Source organism: Dipodomys spectabilis, unplaced genomic scaffold (genome assembly GCF_019054845.1).
Source record: "Dipodomys spectabilis isolate Male_0828 unplaced genomic scaffold, ASM1905484v1 ptg000075l, whole genome shotgun sequence".
NCBI classification, from domain to species: Eukaryota; Metazoa; Chordata; class Mammalia; order Rodentia; family Heteromyidae; genus Dipodomys; species Dipodomys spectabilis.
In genome coordinates this window covers 10,918,176-10,939,041 of record NW_024870752.1, presented here as the reverse complement: position 1 = coordinate 10,939,041, position 20,866 = coordinate 10,918,176, and the positions used below count along the sequence as shown (strand labels likewise).

General features: G+C 44.2%; 1 protein-coding gene across 2 annotated transcripts in view; it reads left to right on the top strand.

Annotated features, from left to right (window-relative positions):
- Positions 1-20,866, top strand: part of Dzip1 (DAZ interacting zinc finger protein 1) — a 51,999-nt gene that overhangs the window by 15,727 nt on the left and 15,406 nt on the right. For both annotated transcript variants that reach the window (XM_042682648.1, XM_042682647.1), the window contains exons 8-12: positions 3,691-3,831; positions 5,050-5,098; positions 7,106-7,162; positions 9,550-9,606; positions 13,474-13,536. In XM_042682648.1, coding sequence (XP_042538582.1) covers positions 3,691-3,831; positions 5,050-5,098; positions 7,106-7,162; positions 9,550-9,606; positions 13,474-13,536 — 367 coding nt within the window. The remainder of the gene's footprint in view (positions 1-3,690; positions 3,832-5,049; positions 5,099-7,105; positions 7,163-9,549; positions 9,607-13,473; positions 13,537-20,866) is intronic.

The following is a 20,866-nucleotide window of genomic DNA, read 5'->3' as shown; positions in this document are numbered from 1 at the left end:
TGTATTTACCTTTTTCACCTGGAATGGTTTGTGCGCTTGTATCCCTGTCCACCTGTTCTGAATGGAAAAAGATGTTTCCTCTTCTGTACATGTTCTGCCATGACCTTTCTTGTAGAGTGCCAAACCAAGTGTCATGTGTCACACATCAGTCAATTTCTAAGTGTAATAGAATGAGGAAGGCTTAGAGGCCACAGAATTTATCAGCTTGTATTTCTCCTAAATTGGATAAATACAATAAAAAGAAACAGAAACCATGAGATGTACTAATGCCAAACTAAAGCAAGAAAGCAAACAAAAATTCCACTAAGCACTATGGCAGACAATTTTAGAAGACATTTGGTGGGAATGTGACATCTTGATCTAACTTTAAATGACTTAACATCTTGATCTAACTTTAAAAATTGTATCATTGCTGGGCTGGGCATGTATATAGTTGCTCATACCTGTAGCCTCAGTTACTTGGGAGGCAGAGATTGGGAAGATTACAGGTTGAAGCCAGCTGGAGTTACAATGTTAACAAGATCTCATCTCAACAAACAAGTTGGATGTGGTGGTCCAAGCCGGGCTTGGTGATAGGAGTCTATACTCCCAGCCCCACAAGAGGGCTAGAGATGTGATGGATCCTGGTTGAAATCTGGCCTCAGGAATAAGCAGGAGATTCTATCTAAAAACAGTAACTAAAGCAGGCAGATGTGGTGGCTCATGCCTGTAATTGGAACTATCTGGGAGACGATCAGCAGATCACTTTCTCAGCTGCTGCTTTGTCACGGATGCTTATGATAGGCAGAAAGACCACTGTTGTTTGCCTGGTTCCCCAGCCGTGTGTGGCTTCATATGGGTCACCAGGTGGCGCCGCCACATCGTCTGCTGCTTGGTGGCTCAGAGGCTGCTTGCGTCCCTCTGCACCCTCACACTGGGGAATTCAATCAGGTGCGGTAATCTGCGCCTGAGCCCTAACTATTCATTATTCCACATGGTTGGTGCCTCTTCTTCCCACAATGCACCTATTGTGTTTTTTTCTTTAGGGGCGGTTCTCTCTGCCAACTTTTTATTGCTCTATCTAGATTCTTGGCAGTCTTTTCTTTTCTTTTTAAAATAACAGTGGGAAGAGTTCAAAGGGAGTCACAGGTAATCAATAACATGGCCTTTTGACCCAGCAGAAGATGCCTGAGAGCTGGGGAGGTGGGAGAATGGCCATACAGGGGGACGAGGAGGAGGAGGATGGTGTCATGTGCAGGAAGGGAAATGATAGACTGGACTCAAAGCTGGGCACTGGTGGCTCACACCTATAATCCTAGGTTCTCAGGATGCTGAGATCTGAGGATCTCAGATTATGGTTCAAAGCTAGCCCCAAAAGGGAAATCTGTGAGACTGTCTCCAATAAACTATGCCCCAAAAAGCCAGAAGTGGAGCTGTGGCTCAAGGGGTGGAGTGCCAGCCTTGCAGAAGAGAAGCACAGGGACAGCGTCCAGCCCTTGAGTTCAAGCCTCAGGACAGGCACTGCCTGCCTGAAAACAATGCACTCCAGGGCTAGGCACCTTGTGAGATAGTATCTGACCAAGGTCTTGTTCATACGCTTTCCTCTGACCTCTCTCAGTAAGCTCTTTTCTATGTCTTTCTTACCCACTCCTAATTCTGGTATCAAAATGACATCTTTCTTGGTGTTTCCTGCGTCTCCTTGTTTCTTGGTACCAGAAGTGACTCCCCCAAATTGTTTATCAGGGCCAAGTTTCTAAACCAGAACCCCAGATTTTTTTTGTCAGTTGTGGGGCCTTAACTCAGGGCCTGGGTGCTGTCGCTTGGCGCTTCACCTCAAGGCTAGCACTCTACCACTTGAGCCACAGTGCCACTTCCAGCTTTTTTTGCTTATGTGGTGCTGAGGAATTGAACCCAGGGCCTCATGCATGCAAGGCAAGCACTCTACTACTGAGCCACCTTCTCAGCCTCCAGATATATATATTTTTTAAACTGGTGTGTGTGTATGTGTCTGTGTGTGTGAGAGAGAGAGTGAGTATGTGTGTTTGTTTGTGCCTGGGACATGAACTCAGAGCCTGGGCACTGTCCCTGAGCATTTTTTGCTCAAGGCTAGCACTCTACCACTTGAACCAGAGCTCTACTTTTTATGGCTTTTTTGGTGCTTACTTGGAGATAAGAGGCTCAAGGATTTTCCTGCCTGGACTAACTTCAAACTGTGATCCTCAGATCTCAGCCTCTTTTTTTTGGCGGGGGGGATCCGGTCGTGGGGCCTGAACTCTGGGCCTGGGCGCTGTCCCTCAGCTCTTCAGCTCAAGGCTAGCGCTCTACCACTTGAGCCACAGCGCCACTTCCAGCTTTTTTCTTTTTGCTTATGTGGTGCTGAGGAATCGAACCCAGGGCCTCAGGCGTGCAAGGCAAGCGCTCTACCACTGAGCCACCTTCCCAGACCCAGATCTCAGCCTCTTGAGTGGCTGAGCCACTGGCACCAGGTTACCTTTTAAAATACAAAAATACCCCTCTGATTGAACAATTACTGAAATTGCATTATGAGCCATTCCCTAAATTATTGAAAGCAAATTCTTGAATTTGTTTATCCAGAACATGATCTTTCCTTACACTGTTTACAAAGATGAATCTGTATATGCAATTCTCATCTCTCTTTTTTTCTTTTTTTGGCTGGTTGTGGGGCTTAAACTCAGGGCTTGGGCACTGTCCCTGAGCTCTTTTGCTCAAGGCTAGTACTCTACCACTTGGAGCCACAGCTCTTCTTCTAGTTTTTGAGTGGTTTATTGGAGATAAGAATCTCACAGGGACTTTTCTGCCTGGGCTTGGAACTGCAATCTTCAGATCTCACCCTCCTGAGTAGCTAGGATTACAGGCATGAGCCACCTGCACCCAGGTATTTCTCATCTTCTTTTTTTCCTTCCTTCCTCTCTCTTTCCTTCTTTCCCTCAGCTCTTTCCTTCCCCCCACTTAACCGGCTAGGAACCAGGGATTGTGCTGATTGCTGGGAATGTAAAAAATAAAAAGTCCACTACATTTTCTGGTCCAGAGAATAGGCATTTGAGCGGGGCTGACACAGGAGCCATGCTCAGGCCAGTGGGCATGGTCAGATTTGCGTGGAGGTGTGGGAGCTCTGGGGAGGCATTTTCAGGCTGCACTGCTGCTCATGCATGCATCGTTCCGGTGACGAACACAGGCTGGCTCAGCTACCCGTGACATGATGTTGTCTCTCTTGGGTCATGAGCTTCCTCAGGAGAGACGCACATCTAGGGTAGCGAGGCCCTTGGTAGTCTGTGATCAGAGTAGTCATTCGCTCACCTGATATATAAGGACTATACAAGACCAGCAAAGCCATCAAGCAAGGCATGCATATAAAATCTATGGCAGGGGGCAAGAGAAAAAGACATGGCACATGTAGCCTGTTCACGAATGCCTTTATTAATTTTTTTTTTTTTTTTGTCGGTTGTGGGGCTTGAACTCTGGGCCTGGGCGCTGTCCCTCAGCTCTTCAGCTCAAGGCGAGCGCTCTACCACTTGAGCTACAGCGCCACTTCCGGTTTTCTGGTGGTTTATTGGAGAAAGGAGTCTCACGGTCTCTCCTGCCCGGGCTGGCTTTGAACCGCGATCCTCAGATCTCAGCCTCCTGAGTAGCTAGGATTACAGGCGTGAGCCACCAGCGCCCGGCTTAATTTTTATTTATTTATTTTGCCAGCTGCTGTCACATATAGAGAAACTTCGAACCTCAATGATAGATGATCTAAATGCAAGTAATGCATTCTACAAGAAAAGGATAGAAGAGTTGGGCCAGAGACTGCAGGAGCAGAATGAGCTGATCATCACTCAGAGGCAGCAGGTATGGCCGCTGAGAACCTGGGCACTGCGTTTCACTAAGCCACGCAATTCCCCTGAGAACGTGGACTTTTTATTTTAGAGTATCTGTCACTTATATAGGATTTAAAAAAGATGGGAGATTTTTTTTCTCCTTGTAATTGCTTACAAATGCAATAAAATAGAGATGGCAACACAGCTATAATCCCAGCTGTTCAGGGAGGCAGAGGTTGAGAAGATTATGGTTTGAGGCCAGTCAGGGCAAAATGTGAATGAAATCCTATGTCAACAACAACAACAAACCCCCAAAACAAAAAAGAAGATGAAGCAGCAGCAGCCAGGCATGGTGGTTGTTCACACCTGTAATCCCAACTACTTGGGAGGTAATGATAGGATGATTTCAGTCTGAGGTCAGGCAAAATGGTGAGACACTGTCTAAAGCATGAACTGAAACAAAAAGGGCTGGAGGTGTGCCTCAAGTGGTAGAGCACCTGCCCAGCATGACTGAGGCCCTGACTGAATCCGGAGTGTCACTAAATAAATGACCCAGGAGCCAGTGACTCACGCCTGTAATCCTAGCTACTCTGGAGGCTGAGGTCTGAGGATCACAATTCAAAGCCAGCCCAGGCAGGAAAGTCCATGAGACTCCTTATCTCCATTTAACCTTCAGAAAATCAAAAGTGGTGTTGTGGCTTAAAAGTGGTAGAGTGTTAGTTTTGAGCAAAAAATGCTAAGAGATAGTACCCAGGCCCTGGGTTCGAGCCCCAAGACCACCACCACTAACAAAAAAAGACAATGCATGGCTAGTGCTTGTAGCTTACCCTTGTGATCCCAGCAATTCAGGAGGCTGAAAGTGGAGCTGTGGCTCAAGTGGTAAAGTACTAGCCTTGAGCACGAAACCTCAGGGACAGCATCCAAGCCCTGAGTTCAAGCCCAAGGACTGGCATCAAAAAATAAATAAATAAATTATCTAAAAGTAGAAGAGATTGATTCAGTTAGAATTCAGAACGAATTGGAGGTTAGGTAAGAATTTCTTCCAGGAGGAATTCCTTTGAGAAGCAGCTGAACCCCAATATGTTCCTTTTATGAACCCCACGCCTCTGTGCTTTTGGGGTGCGTGTGCCTGTTGTCTTTGGATGATTTGTCACAGAGGTTCATTTGCTAGCAACTGGGTGTGTGCACTATGCAGCAAGCAGCCCTCTCTAGTGCAAACAGGAATTGCTAAAGACTTGTTCTTTTGCAGATTAAAGAGTTTACCAGTAAACCATCAAACAACATCAGTGAATTCAGAGGTAAGTGGCTAAGCCCCGGGGGGGAAGGGCCCCCCCCTCCCCCCTTGGCCTCTGCCTGCTCCACACACAGCTCCACGGACCCAGCTGATTCATGTCCTCTAAGATGCCATTCTTCTTGATCTTTGGATTTGGGAGAATGTTTTGTTGTTTTGTTGTTGGTTATGGGGCTTGAACCTAGGGCTTGGGCGCTGTCCCTGAGCTTTTCTCACTCAAGGCTAGTGTTCTACCACTTTGAATCACAGCGCCACTTCCAGGTTTCTGGTGGTTAAATTAGAGATGAGTCTCACAGCCTTTCCTGCCCGGGCCAGCTTTGAGCCATAATCCTCAAATCTCAGTCCCATGAGTGACTAGGATTACAAGCTGAGCCACTGGCGCCCAACAGATTTTTGTTGTTGTTGTTATAATACTTGAGATATCTATTGTCATAACCCAGAGAGCTGAAGAATCTTTTTGAAAAAATTGAAACTGCTATTAAATGTTTTCATTTGAAAAACAAAAACCAGAAGTCTGTTGTGCTCATAGATACTGTTTAGTAGCCATTTACTCTCCCCATCCCCTCTCAAAGTTACTTTTTTTTTCTTTGAGATGAGGTCTTGCTGTGTATCCCAACTTGCCAGGTAGCTTCAAACTCCCAATCTTCCAGCCTAAGTCTGCAGAGTGCTGCGATTGCAGGCATGTATCACCAAGTCCGACGAACCTCTTGATTTATGTAGTGTCACACAGAGTTCTTATTAAAGGCATAGGGTCTGGGCTGGGTTCAACAACCATCTCCAGCTTTTTGTAGCACTGTGAATCTCGCTTCAGTGAAGGCAACTGTGTAGTAACTGCCTCATGAGTTTGTTGTGGGGATTAAATGAGTTTAAAGCATGAAAAAAGGGTTCCCACCTGCCAAACACTCATCAGTGTTAGCTATTAGGATTGATATTAAGCCCTTAATTATTCTAAATTACTCTGCAATCCTGCTGTATTATCTCCATGATGGGAGTTTGGGATCCAGGCCCAATTCTAAGCATGTTGGAGTAAGTGCATCCTGCTGACGGTAGCAATGATAATAAGTCACTCATCTTACCTTGGTCAAGAGCTAGGCCAGAGGCAGACCATAGCCCTAAGGGAAGCTTAAAAGTGGGCCTTCCACTTGGCCTCCTGGCCACGGATTCCAGTTCCAGCTCTTTCATGTTTCAGATGAAGAAATCTGTCCCTGGACCAGGTATGTTGGTGCATACCTGTAATCTCAGTTATGTGGAAGGTAACGATGGGAGAATTGTGATCCCAGGCTGGCCCAGATCTTAAAAAAATCCTGTTTGAAAAACAAAGTAGAGTGAAAATGGGTGGTGAAGTGGTTCAAGTGATAGAGAACCAAGATTGAGGCCAGCCTGGGCATTCAAGTTCTCCAGCCTCCATCTCAACCCATGGATGGGTGTGGTGGTATAGACATGTCATCACAGAGACAAAGGGAAACCCAAACAAGAGGATCACAGTCCAGGCAATCCCAGGCATAAAGCAAGAAGATCCCATCTTGAAGATAACCCATACAAAAAGGGACTGGTTGAGAGGTTCATGTAGTAAGAGTGCACAAAGCCCTGAGTTCAAACCCCAGTTCTGCTCCCCACCAAAAAACAAAAATTAGAGAAACAAAGTCTTGCCTGCTTGAGGGTTTTCAGCTAGGATTTGGTGCTATTATTCACAAGCTGGATTTCTCCCCCTCCCCCATAAAGTATTGGAGAAAAAGAGTTATCGTTTCTCTTCTCTTGGAACAGTAAGGGTTAAGGTGCTGAGGGATGTCTGAATAAACATTTAGAGATCACAGGCACTTGACTGACATTCACTTCAGGAAAAAATTCAACTTGAAAAGGATTCATGTTAGAACGTATTTGTTCTATTGAGTAAGGTGCTTTCTATTGAGTTTCATTTATGATTTCTCCAGGGGACAAAAAGGAGCACAAAAGATGTTGCGGTTGAATCCATTGCTTGTGATTTTGTTATTAACTTACATTTTTGTCATTTCAGGGGCTTCTTCAGCCTGGCAGACTTTTGAGCCCAAGCCTGCTGCCCCAGCTATACCTAGTAAGTTTCTGAAATAGCCAAGACTCTAAAACATCTCTAAAATGCTAAAGCAAACATAACTTTCACTTGTTCTTGCACAGATGTTTCTCAGGAAACCAGTACATTTGGTGATTATATAATGATTTATTTTGATTCCTGGCTTTGACCTAGTTCCGAAATCCAAGGTTGTAAATAGCACGTGATTTTGTGTTGACTTTGCCTAATTAAACCTATTATTTTTGCAATACCATTTATGAAGGGATGACTAAACATTCTTTGGCATCATGCTGTGTTTTTTTTTTTTTTTTCTACAGTTCTGCACTGTTCAATTATGTGACCACTAGTGGTGACTACCATATTCTTTTTGTTGTTGGTGGTGGTGATGGTGGTCATGGGGCTTGAACTCGGCTTGGGCATCGTCCTTGAGTTTTTTTGCTCAAGGATAGTGCTCTACCACTTTGAGTGACAGTGCCACTTTGGAGATAAGAAAGAGTCTCAGAATACCCTACCCAGGCTGTCTTTGAGCCACAGTCCTCAGATCTCAGCCTCCTGGGTCACCTCCATAGTCTGACTTGGAGAAAGGTATCCACCTGTCTTCACCTGTGGTCAGTTCAATCATCTGATCAAACCCCTGCACCTGTCAATATTCAATAGTTAAACCCCAAAGTATTCTCTTTACAGTTTGGAAGTGTACTTCTGTGGTCTAATGTGAGGCACATGTGGCGAGATCTGTGGACCCCAGTGTTTATCATTTCCTACTTGTTTACTACTCGCATAATAAAGGAATGAACTCTGCAATGTAGGAAGAAAACCAGGCGATGACCAGTTTTAACCAGATAAGATGATTTGATTCTGTAAACTAGAATAAGATCTAGACTGTTTTCTTATAAAGGACTAGTGACTATGTAGGCTTCATAAACTAGGTGATTTCTTCTGAGCCCTTCAGCTCTGCTATTGTACAAAACCAGCCTTAGACTACTTACATAAGTAAACTAGGTTGTGTTTCAATAAAACTTTATAAAGATAGACTGGATATAGCTCAAAGGCTATACTTTACCAAGCTTTGGTCTAGAGGATACTAGCTATAAATGAGTTCAAAGGTCACATTTCCAGGAGAGACAGCAATTTATACATGGTTGGGAGTGGGACACTATGACCAGTAGCCATTGTGAATGAGGTTGTAACTAATACTTTTTGGAAATACTAGAATAAAAGACCAGTCTTAATAAAGTAGAGAAACATAATAAACTTAGAGGTAAGTTATTGAATGTAAACTAATGTATGATTCAATGATCCAGAAAAGACCCTGGGATAAGAATGATCAAATATTAGAAGGGAGACTGAGCAATCTAATTTTCTGCAGAATTCAAAATAGTATTTAATCTTACATATACCCCTGTTTAAAGATTGTAGCTGAATAATTAATGATGCCATGTGTGTCTTTACAGCCCAGTGCTAGGAGTATTTTTTAGAATTGGCTTGTCATCTACAAATGTTCATTGCAGCATCATACACAGTAAACCCGATGAGGAAACAACCTAAATGTCCATCAAGTAATAGACAGATAAAAATATGTTCTCAGCCTGGTGCTGATAGCTCACACCTGTAATCCTGTCCACTCAGGAGGCTGAGATCTGTGGATCATGATTTGGAGCCAACCCAGGCGGACAAATCTGAGAGAGTCTTATCTCCAATTAGGCAGCAAAAAGCTGGAAGTGGCTCAAGTGATAGAGTATCATCAGTCTCCAGCCCAAAACCAAGGAAGACTTCAAGGCCATGAGTTCAAACTCCAGTACTGTCATACACACACATACACACACCCACAAATGAGGTCTTTTCATACAATGGAATGCTCCTTGGCCATGAAAATCACACACTGCTATTTACACATGTATTAACAAATACATGTGTATTGATACATGGAAATGAACCTTGAAATCAACTGAGTGAAAGAAGCCACACACCAAAGACAGCCTATTGCACAAGTCCACCTATGCAGTATTCAGAATAGGCAAAGTAGATGAAAGCAAAGTAGATGAACAGTCACCAGGGCTGAGAACGGCAAATAGAAATGAGAGAAGGCCACTGGCAGGTGCAGGTATTTTAGAGTGGAGGTTGTGGCAAGCATGTTTTAAGATTCCATAGTAAGTAATCATGGTTGCATGGTCCTAATATACTCAAAGCTACTGCATCCCATGTTTTTAGAACACAGGGGTAGTGCACAAAGCAGTAGGTTCAATTCCCAGCACTATGCTATTTGTCATGTTTGTCCCCTGGGAGACCACACGCTCTGGGTGTCTGGTGGCCTATGTGAGGATGCGTTCCTCCTTGATAGCTTTGGTTGTTTCCATGATGGATCTCCCGAGCTTTTTTTGTTTTGTTTTTTTTTCTTTCCTACGCTGTTGCAGTAAGTGCCTCAGCCCCGCAGATGTTGGAAGCTAAGTCAAACCTAACAATGGCCCATGGTAAGTACGAGTGGCCGTCTTGGAGGGTTGTATGCAGTTTTCACTCCCAGTTAGATCATTTATTAACCCGCAGTGCTGGGGGGCAGGGTAGTTATGTCAAGCAGAAAACACCTGAGCGCGTTCTAAAACAGTTCGTACAAGTGCAGTCTTTATGTGTAATATGGCAAACCAAAAATGAAGCACCTGATGTTTATGGTTGTTGGGCTTCCAACAACCATGAGCGATGCCATGCTTGTTTATGATTTCTGTGGAATGGAGTAAGGAAAGAAGGTAGTGACTTGCTCCTAAATCAGCCAACCAGCACACGCCACAGGGCATGTGTGCTTGTTTTTATAACTTTCAGTGTCACAGCAAGTCCTTTTTTAAAAATAAACACTTCCAACAATTGGTTAGGAAAATCTAGAAAAAGACATGATGGAAACTGAAGGAAATAGCAGCATGAAATTTCACTGGATGAAATTGCTGCCAAGATTCAGGTCTTAAAACAGCCCTCCAAGATCGCTGGTTATTATTATTATTACCAATTATTATTATCATTATTGTTGTTGTTGGGGGGGGGCTTGAAATTCAGGGCATTGTACATTTGCTTGGCTTTTTTGCTCTACCGCTTTAATCCACAGCTCTGCTTCTGGCTTTTGGTGGTTCATTGGAGATAAGAGTCTCATGGACTTTCCTGCCCGAGCTGGCTTTGAACTATGATCCTTAAGTCTCAGCCTCCTGAGTAGCTAGGATTACAGATGTAAGCACTAATGCCCAGTGGTTGCTGATTATCATTATTAACATAGGGTGAACATTTAGAGCTGTTCAGATATTAAAGTACTTATAATTTTCATAGTATATCAAGATCAGAGGATATTACCTTTTTCTCACCTTACTACAAAATGCTCTAGAATAATGATTATTTCACCCCACTCTTGGTTGTGATTTTCTACAAAGGAGGACTCAAGTCCATGATTGATCTGGTCAGTTTAAGGGGACATTTGTCTTTATAGATTCTGGTCTATATAATGGTCTTTAGTAATGATGTTTTTAGTAATGATGACTCATGAGGAATTTCTTGATTGTACCTTGTTTCTTGGTCTATGATTATTTTAGGTGGACCAGTTGTCTTAATCACAAATTGTAATACTGTGATTGCAACATAATTGTAGTATAATATTCTTCACATATTGGATCTTACTTTTTACAAGTGTAGAACATGTAGGTCCCCCTCCCCCGCAAAAAACACACACCCTTAGGTCATTTTTTTTGTTAGTCATGGGGCTTGAACACGGCCTGGGCACTGTCCTTGAGCTCTTTTGCTCAAAGCTGGTGCTCTACCAATTTGAGCCCTAGCTCCACTTCTGGTTTTCTGGTAGTTTATTGGAGATAATATTCTCACCGACTTTTCTGCCTAGGCTGGCTTTGAACTATGATCCTCAGATCTCAGTCTCCTGAGTAGGATTACAGCATGAGCCACCAACACCTGGCCATGTTTGTCTTAATGTTGGATAAACAAGAAAAGAATCTTCAAATTGTCTCCTTACTACTGGCCATTTCTCTTTGTAACTCTGTCAGTGTGTCTTAGCTTCTTTTACATTCTTTTCTACCTTATTGTTAGCCTTTGGAGAGCAGGTATCCAGGGCCCACTCTTTCCTTCGGGCTTATCTTTGTTGCTCACTGAAGAACACATCAGATGGGGACATTACAGGGTCTGGGATCACATCAAGGTTAGCCTAAAGCACATGCTTTATGGGGACCCTCCCCTGAGAGCCCAGGGCTGCAGCACTCAGTCATGTCTCCTTCTGGCATCTTCTGCCGTTGCTAGTGTTAAATGCTAGCCACACTGGCAGGGGCCACGGCCCTTGGCCTAGGATCAAAGCTGATTTGTGAGCATGGGCAGGAGACAGAAGGGGACTCAGCCAGGCCCCCTACACCACCTCAGCTTTTCTAGGGTGATGTGGTTGGGAGCTTAGTCATGCATTTCGTAACTTTAATCATCCTGTTTACTTTCCATCTTTCATTCCATCTCGAACTTTGATGAGATCCTTCCCCATGAAAACAGTGTAATGATGGCTAAATGTCTTAGGCTGGCTTTCTTTGGAACAGATTCTGGGGTAGAGAGTATAGGTGGGAAGTTTGATATGAGGGGAGTGGGCAAAGAGGATGTTGAGCCCACATGTAGCTCCAGTGGTTAGCAGGAAGGTATCTAGCTGGGTGTCAATGGATCATGTAATCCTAGCTACTTGGGAGGCTGAGATTGGGAGGATCGAGGTTCAAGGCCAGCGTGAGTGGAAAAGTTCACAGGCCCCCTTTTTGAACCCACGGCTGGGTGTTGTAGCATATACCTGTCACCCTAAGCTGCATGGGAGACTGAGATTGAGAGGATCGTAATTCCAGGACAATCCCTCATCTCACCTGAGGGAAGCTAGACTCGGTGGCTCGTACTCATCATCCCAGGGATGATGGAAAGCTATAAATAGGTGGATTGCAATCCAGGAGTGTGCCTGGTCAGGAAGCAAAATCTTGTCTTAAAAATAACCAACAAACAGGATGCCGGTGGCTCACGCCTGTAATCCTAGCTACTCAGGAGGCTGAGATCCTGAGGATCACAGTTCAGAGCCAACCCATGAAGGAAAGTGTGTGAGACTCTTATCTCTGGTTAGCCACCAAAAAGCCAGAAATGGAGCATTCTATCAAGTAATAGAATGTTAGCCTTGAGCTAGCATGCCCAGGCCCTGAGCTCAAGCCCCAGGACCTACATGCACACACAAAAACAATGGATCTTAGATACAGTGGCTCATCCTAGCTCCTCAGGAGGCCAAAATCAGGAAGATCTCACTAAGAGGCCAGCCTGAGCATAAAGTTGGTGAGACCTTTTTCAACCAGTAAGTCGCTGGGCACCAGCAGCATGCCTCTGTCATCCCAACCATAGGAGGATTGTGGTCTAGGTGCAAAGAGTTGATCTTGCTGCTGACCTGTCATGCGCACTCTTGCTCTCACAGCTCTTCATCATGGCTCTCTTTCTTGGCCAGCAGCTACTCGTGCTTGTCAGGTTGCCAAGCTTGGGTGTGAGGTACTACAGATCGACACCTCCTACATGGAAGAGATAGTTTTATTTTAATTAATTAATTAATTAATTTATGTCAGTCATGGGACTTGAACTCTGGGCCTCCCCACTGTCCTTGTGTTCAAAGCAAGCGCTCTACCACTTGAGCCACAGCACCATTTCCAGTTTCCTGGTGGTTAATTGGAGGTAAGAAGCTCAGGGACTTTTCTGCCCAGGCTGGCTTTGAACCGTGATCCTCAGCTCTCAGCCTCCTGAGTAGCTAGGATTACAAGTGTGAGCCACTGGCACCCAGCTTTGTTTTTATTTTATGTAAGCATATTTTTGGTGCATCGTTTAAGGTAGATGATATATGGCAAAGATTTTTGCAATTGTGCCCTGTTTGATTTACTGATAGATTGATTTGAACTCTTGGGTACTTTAAACTTGATTATTTAAAAAAATAAAATTTTCACAATTAGATTTACAGTTAATGGAGAAATTAACTGTAAATAGTCCATGTAAAACCGGCTAGTTTTTTAACTGCCTGCCTCAGTGTTGTTTTCCTAGTTGGTACTTGGGATTTAGGCACTATTTAAATGCCCTAACAGGCTAGGAAGATGGCTTAGTAGTAGCGTGCTTGCACAGAGCACTCTGTGTATATGGTACAGACACAGAAAAAGCCAGAAGTGGTGCTATGGCTTAAGTGCTAGCCTTGAGCAAAAGAAGCTCAGGAACAGTGCCCAGGCCCCAAGTTCAAACCCCAGGACTGGCAGAATTGAAAGGAAATTGACATTGCTTTGTGGCTGAACTTTCATTTTATTCTTACTTTTCCCTATTAGTGGAGCAGCCATTCTCGTCACATGTCCTGGAACCAATTGAAGAACTCTCAGATGAAGAAAAAGGTAAGAAAGGACTTGATCAGCCTTTACATGCTTCCGTTGTGTTCTTACGCTAAAACCCAGGCCTTACAAGGCACAAGCCAGCGGGTCATGGCACGATGTATCAAAAGTAGGAATGAAGCCGGGTGCCCGTAGCTCATGCCTGTAATTCTAGCTACTCAGGAGGTTGAGATCTGAGGATCACAGTTTCAAGCCATCTTGGACAAGAAAGTCTGTGAGACTCTCCAATTAACCACCAAAGCAGCCAGAGGAGAGCTGTGGCTCAAAGGTAGACCTCTCCAGCATTAATTGAAAAAGCTAAGGGAGAGCACCATAGCCCTGAGTTTAAGCACACCAGTATACACACAAACACAAAGTAGGAAAGATATTTAGGCTTATGTTACATTTTCAATCTATAATATTTTGTTAGTCATATTCCTCTAATACCCTGGTATGTTTTTCATGCTTTATTATACTCTATATTTCCTATTGTAACTGGGATTACAGAGATCTCATGGACTTTTTGCCTGTTCTGGCCTCCAACCATGATGCTCTTGATCTCTGTCTCCCTAGTAGCTAGGGTAACAAGCTAGGCTCTTGGCTAGTTGCTTGCTTTCTTACACCTTTGTCTTTGCTGTTCCGGTTGTAGCAACCTGTTTCTTTCAGAAGACAAAGAGTGAAGATGTGTGGGATGATCATAAAACCACACAGAGTTGATGCGGGAAGGTTTGGGGTATTCCGATGAGCACTTTTCTAAGACCTTGTTGTCCTACAGGATGCATTGCAGTTCCCTTCTGCAGCCTTAAGGATGGTTACTGCCTGGGTAGGGAAGGTGAGCCCTGCAGGCTAACTCCAGTCCACAGGCTGAGAATCATTGAGCTACATCCTTGTTATCAACATTTAAAAATCAAAGTGTTTCACACAAGGAACTGAATTTGTAATACCTCTGGAGGGAAAGGAGCACCATGGGCTGGGAAGGTGGCTCAGTGGTAGAGTGCTTGCCTAGCATGCATGAAGCCCTGGGTTTGATTCCTCCATACCACATACACAGGAACGGCTGGGAGTGGCGCTGTGGCTCAAGTGGTAAAGTGCTGCTATCCTTGAGCAAAAGAAGCTCAGGGACAGTGCCTAGGCCCTGAGTTCAAGTCCCAGGACTGGCAAAAAAAGAAAAGAAAAAGGAAAGAAATGAGTGCCTGGGGGTGTGGTTCACCTAGAGACATTCAGACACTCAGCAGGGCTGCGTAGCAGCCACCATAGTCCAGGTACCACAGGCTCCTCTTGCTTCACTTTGCCCTCTTTGTTTTGTGCAGACACAGGAGTTAGTAAGTCCTATGGGTGAGGAGGAATCGGGCTTAACAGCTTAACAACATTGTCTTGAAGCCATTTTCAACCATCCCTCTTGTTTTCCCAGACATGGGACGAATGAACCTTAATCCGATTTGAGTTCTGGATAAGCATGGCACACTAATTTACTTTCAGATAGCATATTTCCTCTTTCCTGTGTATATATCATTCATTAATGTCCAAGATGTAAAACTCCTTTCTTTCTAGAATCTGGGAGATGTGCCAGGAGGTTCATAGAAAGGGTCAGGTAATTTCCAGACTGAAACTTCAGGTCATTTGGTTCACACATCTACGAAATTGAGTCTGCGAAGGCTTGTAGGAGCAATGAATGGCTATCACTCAGGGTCTGAGAGAGAGAGACAGAGAGAGAGAGAGGAGAGTGTGTGTGTGTGTTTGTGTGCGTGTGCGCGCGTGTGTGTGCGTGTGCTGATACTAGGGCTTGAACTCAGGACTTCCCTCTCTAGCTCAGCTCAGGGCTGGTGTTCTACCACTTGAGCCACAGCTTCGCTTCCACCTTTTGGTGGCTAATCGAAGAAAAGAGTCTTGGAGAGCCAGGCTCAGGAGCCCAGGGACAACATTCAGGCCCAGAGTTCAAGCTCCAGGATCAGCAAAACCAAACCAAACCACAACAATAAAAAACCGCAGAAGTGTGCATGCGTTGGAGTTTCTCCTCAGTAACAGCCACGATGTTTATTACCACCACCACCCCTCGCCAACTTTAGCTCTGCCAGCATTTATCTGCAATATGTTAGCCCAGCTGAGGAATTTATGATGGCATTTAGCATGCCCCCAGCATGCTACAAATACAATCCCTGGTTTCTATAGCACTGGGACCCAGGGGTGTTTTCTGTAGCCATCCATTCTCTCCTGCCAGCTCTCCTCCAGCTAATGATGATACTTGCTGGCCAGTATCCCAAACTCCTGTTTGGGTAGAAGAACCCTGAAAGCAGGAACAGAATGATGCAGGGGCTGGAACTGAAGGTTAGAGGATCCATCTGACCCGCTGTGAGCTGGTGATTCACACCTGTAATCCTAACTCAGGAAGAAGTGGAGATCTGAAGATCGCCTTTCAAAGCCAGCCTCCGACTTTTTTTTTCCGGGGGTGGAGCTTGAACTCAGGGCGTGGGCACTGTCTCTGAGCTGGTTTGCTCAAGACTAGTGCTCTACCACTTTGAGCCATAGCTCCATTTCTGGTTTTGTGGTGGTAACTGGAGATAAGAGTCCCACGGACTGTCCCACTGGCTTCAAACCGCCAGGCGTGAGCCACCTGTACCCAGCTCATAATTGATTTTGGATAGTTGTATGGATAACTCTTCGTAGGTTATTCAAGTGTGAGAATCAGAAAGGCTCATTAGAAACATTTAATTTTTCAGAAACTTGAAATGGGGAATTAGCCAGCTTCAGGTTTTTTAAGTTTTCCCGCCTTCTCTAGTTTAATGTGAAAGACCCTATTCCCCTAGGATACTTTCGTCAACGGGAGGGCGCCCCAGAAAACTCAGACTCCAGGCCGGGAGATGCAATAAGCAAGAGGAGTTTATTTGACGTTTGCGCAAACGGACTCTCTGTCCCGAGGAGACAGGGAGCCCCGAGCAGCAATTACAAGCCTTTTTAAAGGCAAAAACCACAAGATTAATGCATAACACAAAGCATCCCATGATTGGTCCATTTAAAGGTCATCATATACACCAACAATCACTTTGCCACGCGGGAAATTTTGTAACACTCTTTGTAAAATGATTGGCGCGGGGGACTCAAAGGGGGTGGTTACTTTGGACAATAAGGGTTAGGGGAGTTCACATAGTTACAGACTTGTGATTGGTTGACATTTGGCCCAGTTTGTGGTCTGGCCAGGTGGTCATTGTCAAGGTTTGTCCCAGGGATGGCTTAATTAATTTGGAACTGAAGAACATGTGCTATCTATAATCGCTGTCCTTGTCCTGGGTGGGCTGATATCCGGACATCTGGGCCGGCCAATACTTGAGTTACTGCCAATTTTATCTCCCAGGCCAAAGGGGGTCTGAATGCAAGCATATTTACAGAAGCAAAGTCAGCAGTTAGCAAGTTAATAATGGTAATGGTGAAGTGAGGTTCCTAATTTTTAACTCTTCAAATGCAAAGAAGGAATGGGAGGAAGATGAGAGTCAGTATAGTTCTGCGGGACTAGCAAGTGCCCCAGGGGAAGTCTCCAGACGCTGGCATGAGCATCAACCTTGTGGACATTTTCTCTATTAGGTTTTAAGCCCCCTTTGAACTCAGAAATTGGTTTATTATTATTATCCTTTGATACTTTCCTTGTACTACAGTTATTTCCTTACCCTAAATGATTTGTTGTGTCTGTTGAACTATCAGTGGGTGCAGGTGAGAGTTATCCTTGACTTCAAGTACAGAATAAGAATAAGAATTTATGGCCAGATGCTGGTGGCTCACACTTATAATCCTAACTACTCGGGAGACTGAGATCTGAGAATCCTGGTTCAAAACTAGAAGTGGTGCTGTGGCTCAAAGTGCTAGCCTTGAGAAAAAAGAGCTCAGAGGCAGTGCCCAGTCCCTGAGTTCAAGGCCCATGACCACCACCAACAACAACAAAAAAGATTTTTCTGGATAAGTTACAACGGTAAGAAAACATGGCAGCGCTTTATTGAGTATTCAAAGAGCAACCGAGCAGACAAGAAACAAGAAAGCAGACAAACAGGAAAGTAGAGGCACACTCTTAACTGAGTGTGGGTGCTCAAAAGGAGAAACACTGAGCTATTTGGCATCGGGGTATTGAAATGATAAAGGCAGGGGATCTGACTTAAAGTTATGTAGATAAGTGTTTTTTGCTCTTAATTACTCTTGGTTTTGTTACACTTTCTAAGTTCCTGGCTCTTGTTTACCAGTCTGGTTGTTTATATGATTTGGGAGAGGGAAGCATTTCTCTCTGGAAAGGATGCTAACACTGGAGGCAACAATGAATGCAGGAAGGGATGCATTTGGCCAAGTAAATGCTAATTCCTGAGGCGAGGTGTCTCAAAGGTAGAAGACAGAGTGCTTCCAAAGTGCCTTCCTCAGGTTTCATTCTCCTTAAGTTTTCCTGCCTTTAAAATGATGTTGGTTCCTTAATCATCTTTTCTTTTTTTTTTTGTTGGTTGTGGGGCCTGAACTCTGGGCCTGGGCGCAGTCCCTCAGTTCTTCCACTGAGCCATCCTCCTGGTCCCTTAATCTTAAGGGAAGTCGATGGATGAACATCTCCTGCATTTGCTTTAAGCTTCAGATTTTGTGAATTCCTGGCAGCTGTTTACCATGCCTCATTTTCCTCTCATCCACCCTGCCTCACTGCAGCTGGTCACAGGCATGACCTATTACACATTAGCCTGGCTACTTGGATTTGTTTTCAGATTTGGACCTGGGCACCCGTGGCACACACCTGTAATCCTAGTTACTTGGGAGCCTGGTATTGGGAAGATGTCAGTGTGAGACCAGCCTGTGTGTGCATGCAAGGCCCCTTCTTGGCCAATAGCTGGGCCCTGTGGCATGTACCTGTCCTCCTAGCTACGGGGAAGGCTGAAATCAATCAGGAGGACCTCAGTTCCAGGCAAAGTTGGGCAGAAAAGTCCATCTCAGCGGAAGAGTCGGGGCATGGTGGCATATTCCTGTCATCCCAACTACAGTGGGAAATGAAAAACAGGAAGATTGCAGTCCAGATGCAGACCAAGTCAGGAAGTATGACATGATCTGAGAAATAATGAATAAAAGGTCTAAGGTATGTCAAAGTAGCAGAGTTCCTGCCTATCAGCTATAAGACCTTGAGTTCAGACCCTAGTGCTCCCCACAAAGAGTGTCTTTCTCCCTGGGGAGAAAAGTTTTGTCTGGATGAGCTTTAGATGCAGCAATGGCAAAATCTTTGCCTATGTTTGTTTTTCACATGATTCATTCTACCTGTACCCTAAACATTATTTTTTTTCCTGTCCACTGTCTGTTCTTTTTCTTGCTTCCATTAACCAGCCTCAGCCTTGAAATAATCACCACCAAAGGTTTTCTAAGTCTTCGTGAATGGCTTCCCAAAGCAATTACCAACATAAACAGTAGAGTAGAGGACAAAATGAAATGTTTACTCTGCAGCAATTTGGGGAAGTCAGTCAATAAAATGAAGGTCATTGGGGTTAAGGGTGACTCCAGGTACATCAGCAAAGGAATACAACAGCTTATACCCAGGGCTGAGCCTCTGCTAAAATGTGGCTGAGCTAAGTTAGACTTTGCTCATCTCCTACTCCCCTTGTGGTTTTGAGCCTCTGTTTAGGCTATGCTTCCACGCACTTGTCCACTGAGAAACTGGATAAGAATCTATGTTTGCACAATCTGGGTAGGGGTAAATCTATTTCACTGGCCAGCACCATTACGTCCAGCCTTTCCCTAGATGCCCCTTACCTTCAGATCTAGTTGAGTGTCAACTGGATGGGTAACTAGATGACATTGTGGCAGTAGCTAACTTCTCTAGCTTTTGATAGATTGTCCGTTCCTAGAGCAGATGAAGTTTTTGTTTTTGTTTTGATAGTTGCAGAATCTTTGAAAATATTAATGGTTAATCAGTGGGGTGAATGCTGAGAGTATAAAATTTAGGATGACTTCCAACTTGTAATACATATAATCATAATATATAATCACCTTGGGCTGGGAAGGTGGCTCAGTGGTAGAGTGCTTGCCTTGCCTGCATGAGGCCCTGGGTTGGATTCTTCAGCACCACATAAGCAGAAAAGGCTGGAAATGGTGCTGTGGCTCAAGTATTAGAGCACTAGCCTTGAGCTGAAGAGCTGAGGGACAGCGCCCAGGCCCAGAGTTCAGGCCCCACGACCGACCAAAAAAAAAAAAAAAAAAAAAAAAATATATATATATATATATATATATAAAATCACCCTTGATCATTTCTGTTTAGCAAAAAAAAAAAAGCTGGAATAGCAGAGCATAGAAAAAGATCTTCATGCATAATTTTTTTCCTTTCTATTTAATGTACAATAGTAATTGACTAATTTTCTAACAGTAAAACTTATACTAATATAACAAAAGTATTCTCTAGAATCGGAACTGAAAAAGGGTTCTGGAAACATCTTAAATGAAAGCCATGCCAGGCACTGGTGGCTTACGCCTGTAATCCTAGCTACTCAGGAGGCTGAGATCTGAGGCTCCTGGTTCAAAGCCAGCTAGAGCAGGAAGATCCATAAAACTCTTTATCTCCAACCAACCAACCAAAAAACTGGAAGTGGAGCTATGGCTCAAAATGGTCCAGTGCTAGCCTTGATCATAAAAGCTCAGGGACAGCCACCCAGGCCTTGACTGATGAATGAATGAGCCAGGCACCAGTGGATCATTTCTGTAATCCTGTCTACTCAGGATCTAAAGATCATGGTTTAAAGCCAGCTGTGGCAGGAAAGTCAGTGGGACTCTAATCTCCAATTAATCACAGAAAAGGATGGAAGTGGTGCTGTGGCTCAAAGTGTACAGCACTAGCTTTGAGCAAAAGAAGCTTAGGAACAGTGCCCATGCCCTGAGATTAAGCCCTAGAACTGGCCAAAAGGAAAAAAAAGTAGAATGGGGAATAAAAAGTGCAGAGAATATCACCATTGTTTTTTTTTTTTTTTTTTGTCTTGGGGAGAGTGTGTGTGTGTGTGTAAATTTTTTTTTTATTTTTTTAGTGGGTTGTGGGCATGGTCCCTGAGCCTCTTTGTGCTCAGGGCTATTGCTCTACCACTTGAGCCACAGTGCTACTTCTAGTTTTTGAGTTTTTAATTGGAGATAAGAGTCTTACATGTCAAGGGGACTTTTCTATCTGGGCTGGCTTCAGATCTCAGCCTCCCAAGTAGGTAGGATTACAGGCATGAGCCACCAGTACCTGGCTGGTTATATTTTTAATTAGAGGTTGTTTGACATAGAACATAATTTCTCTGTGACTTCTGCTAATTTTTTATGCATATTTTGAGGAACGTAATAATTACTACATTTTGAAACTTGATGAATTTAACATCTACTAAATTTG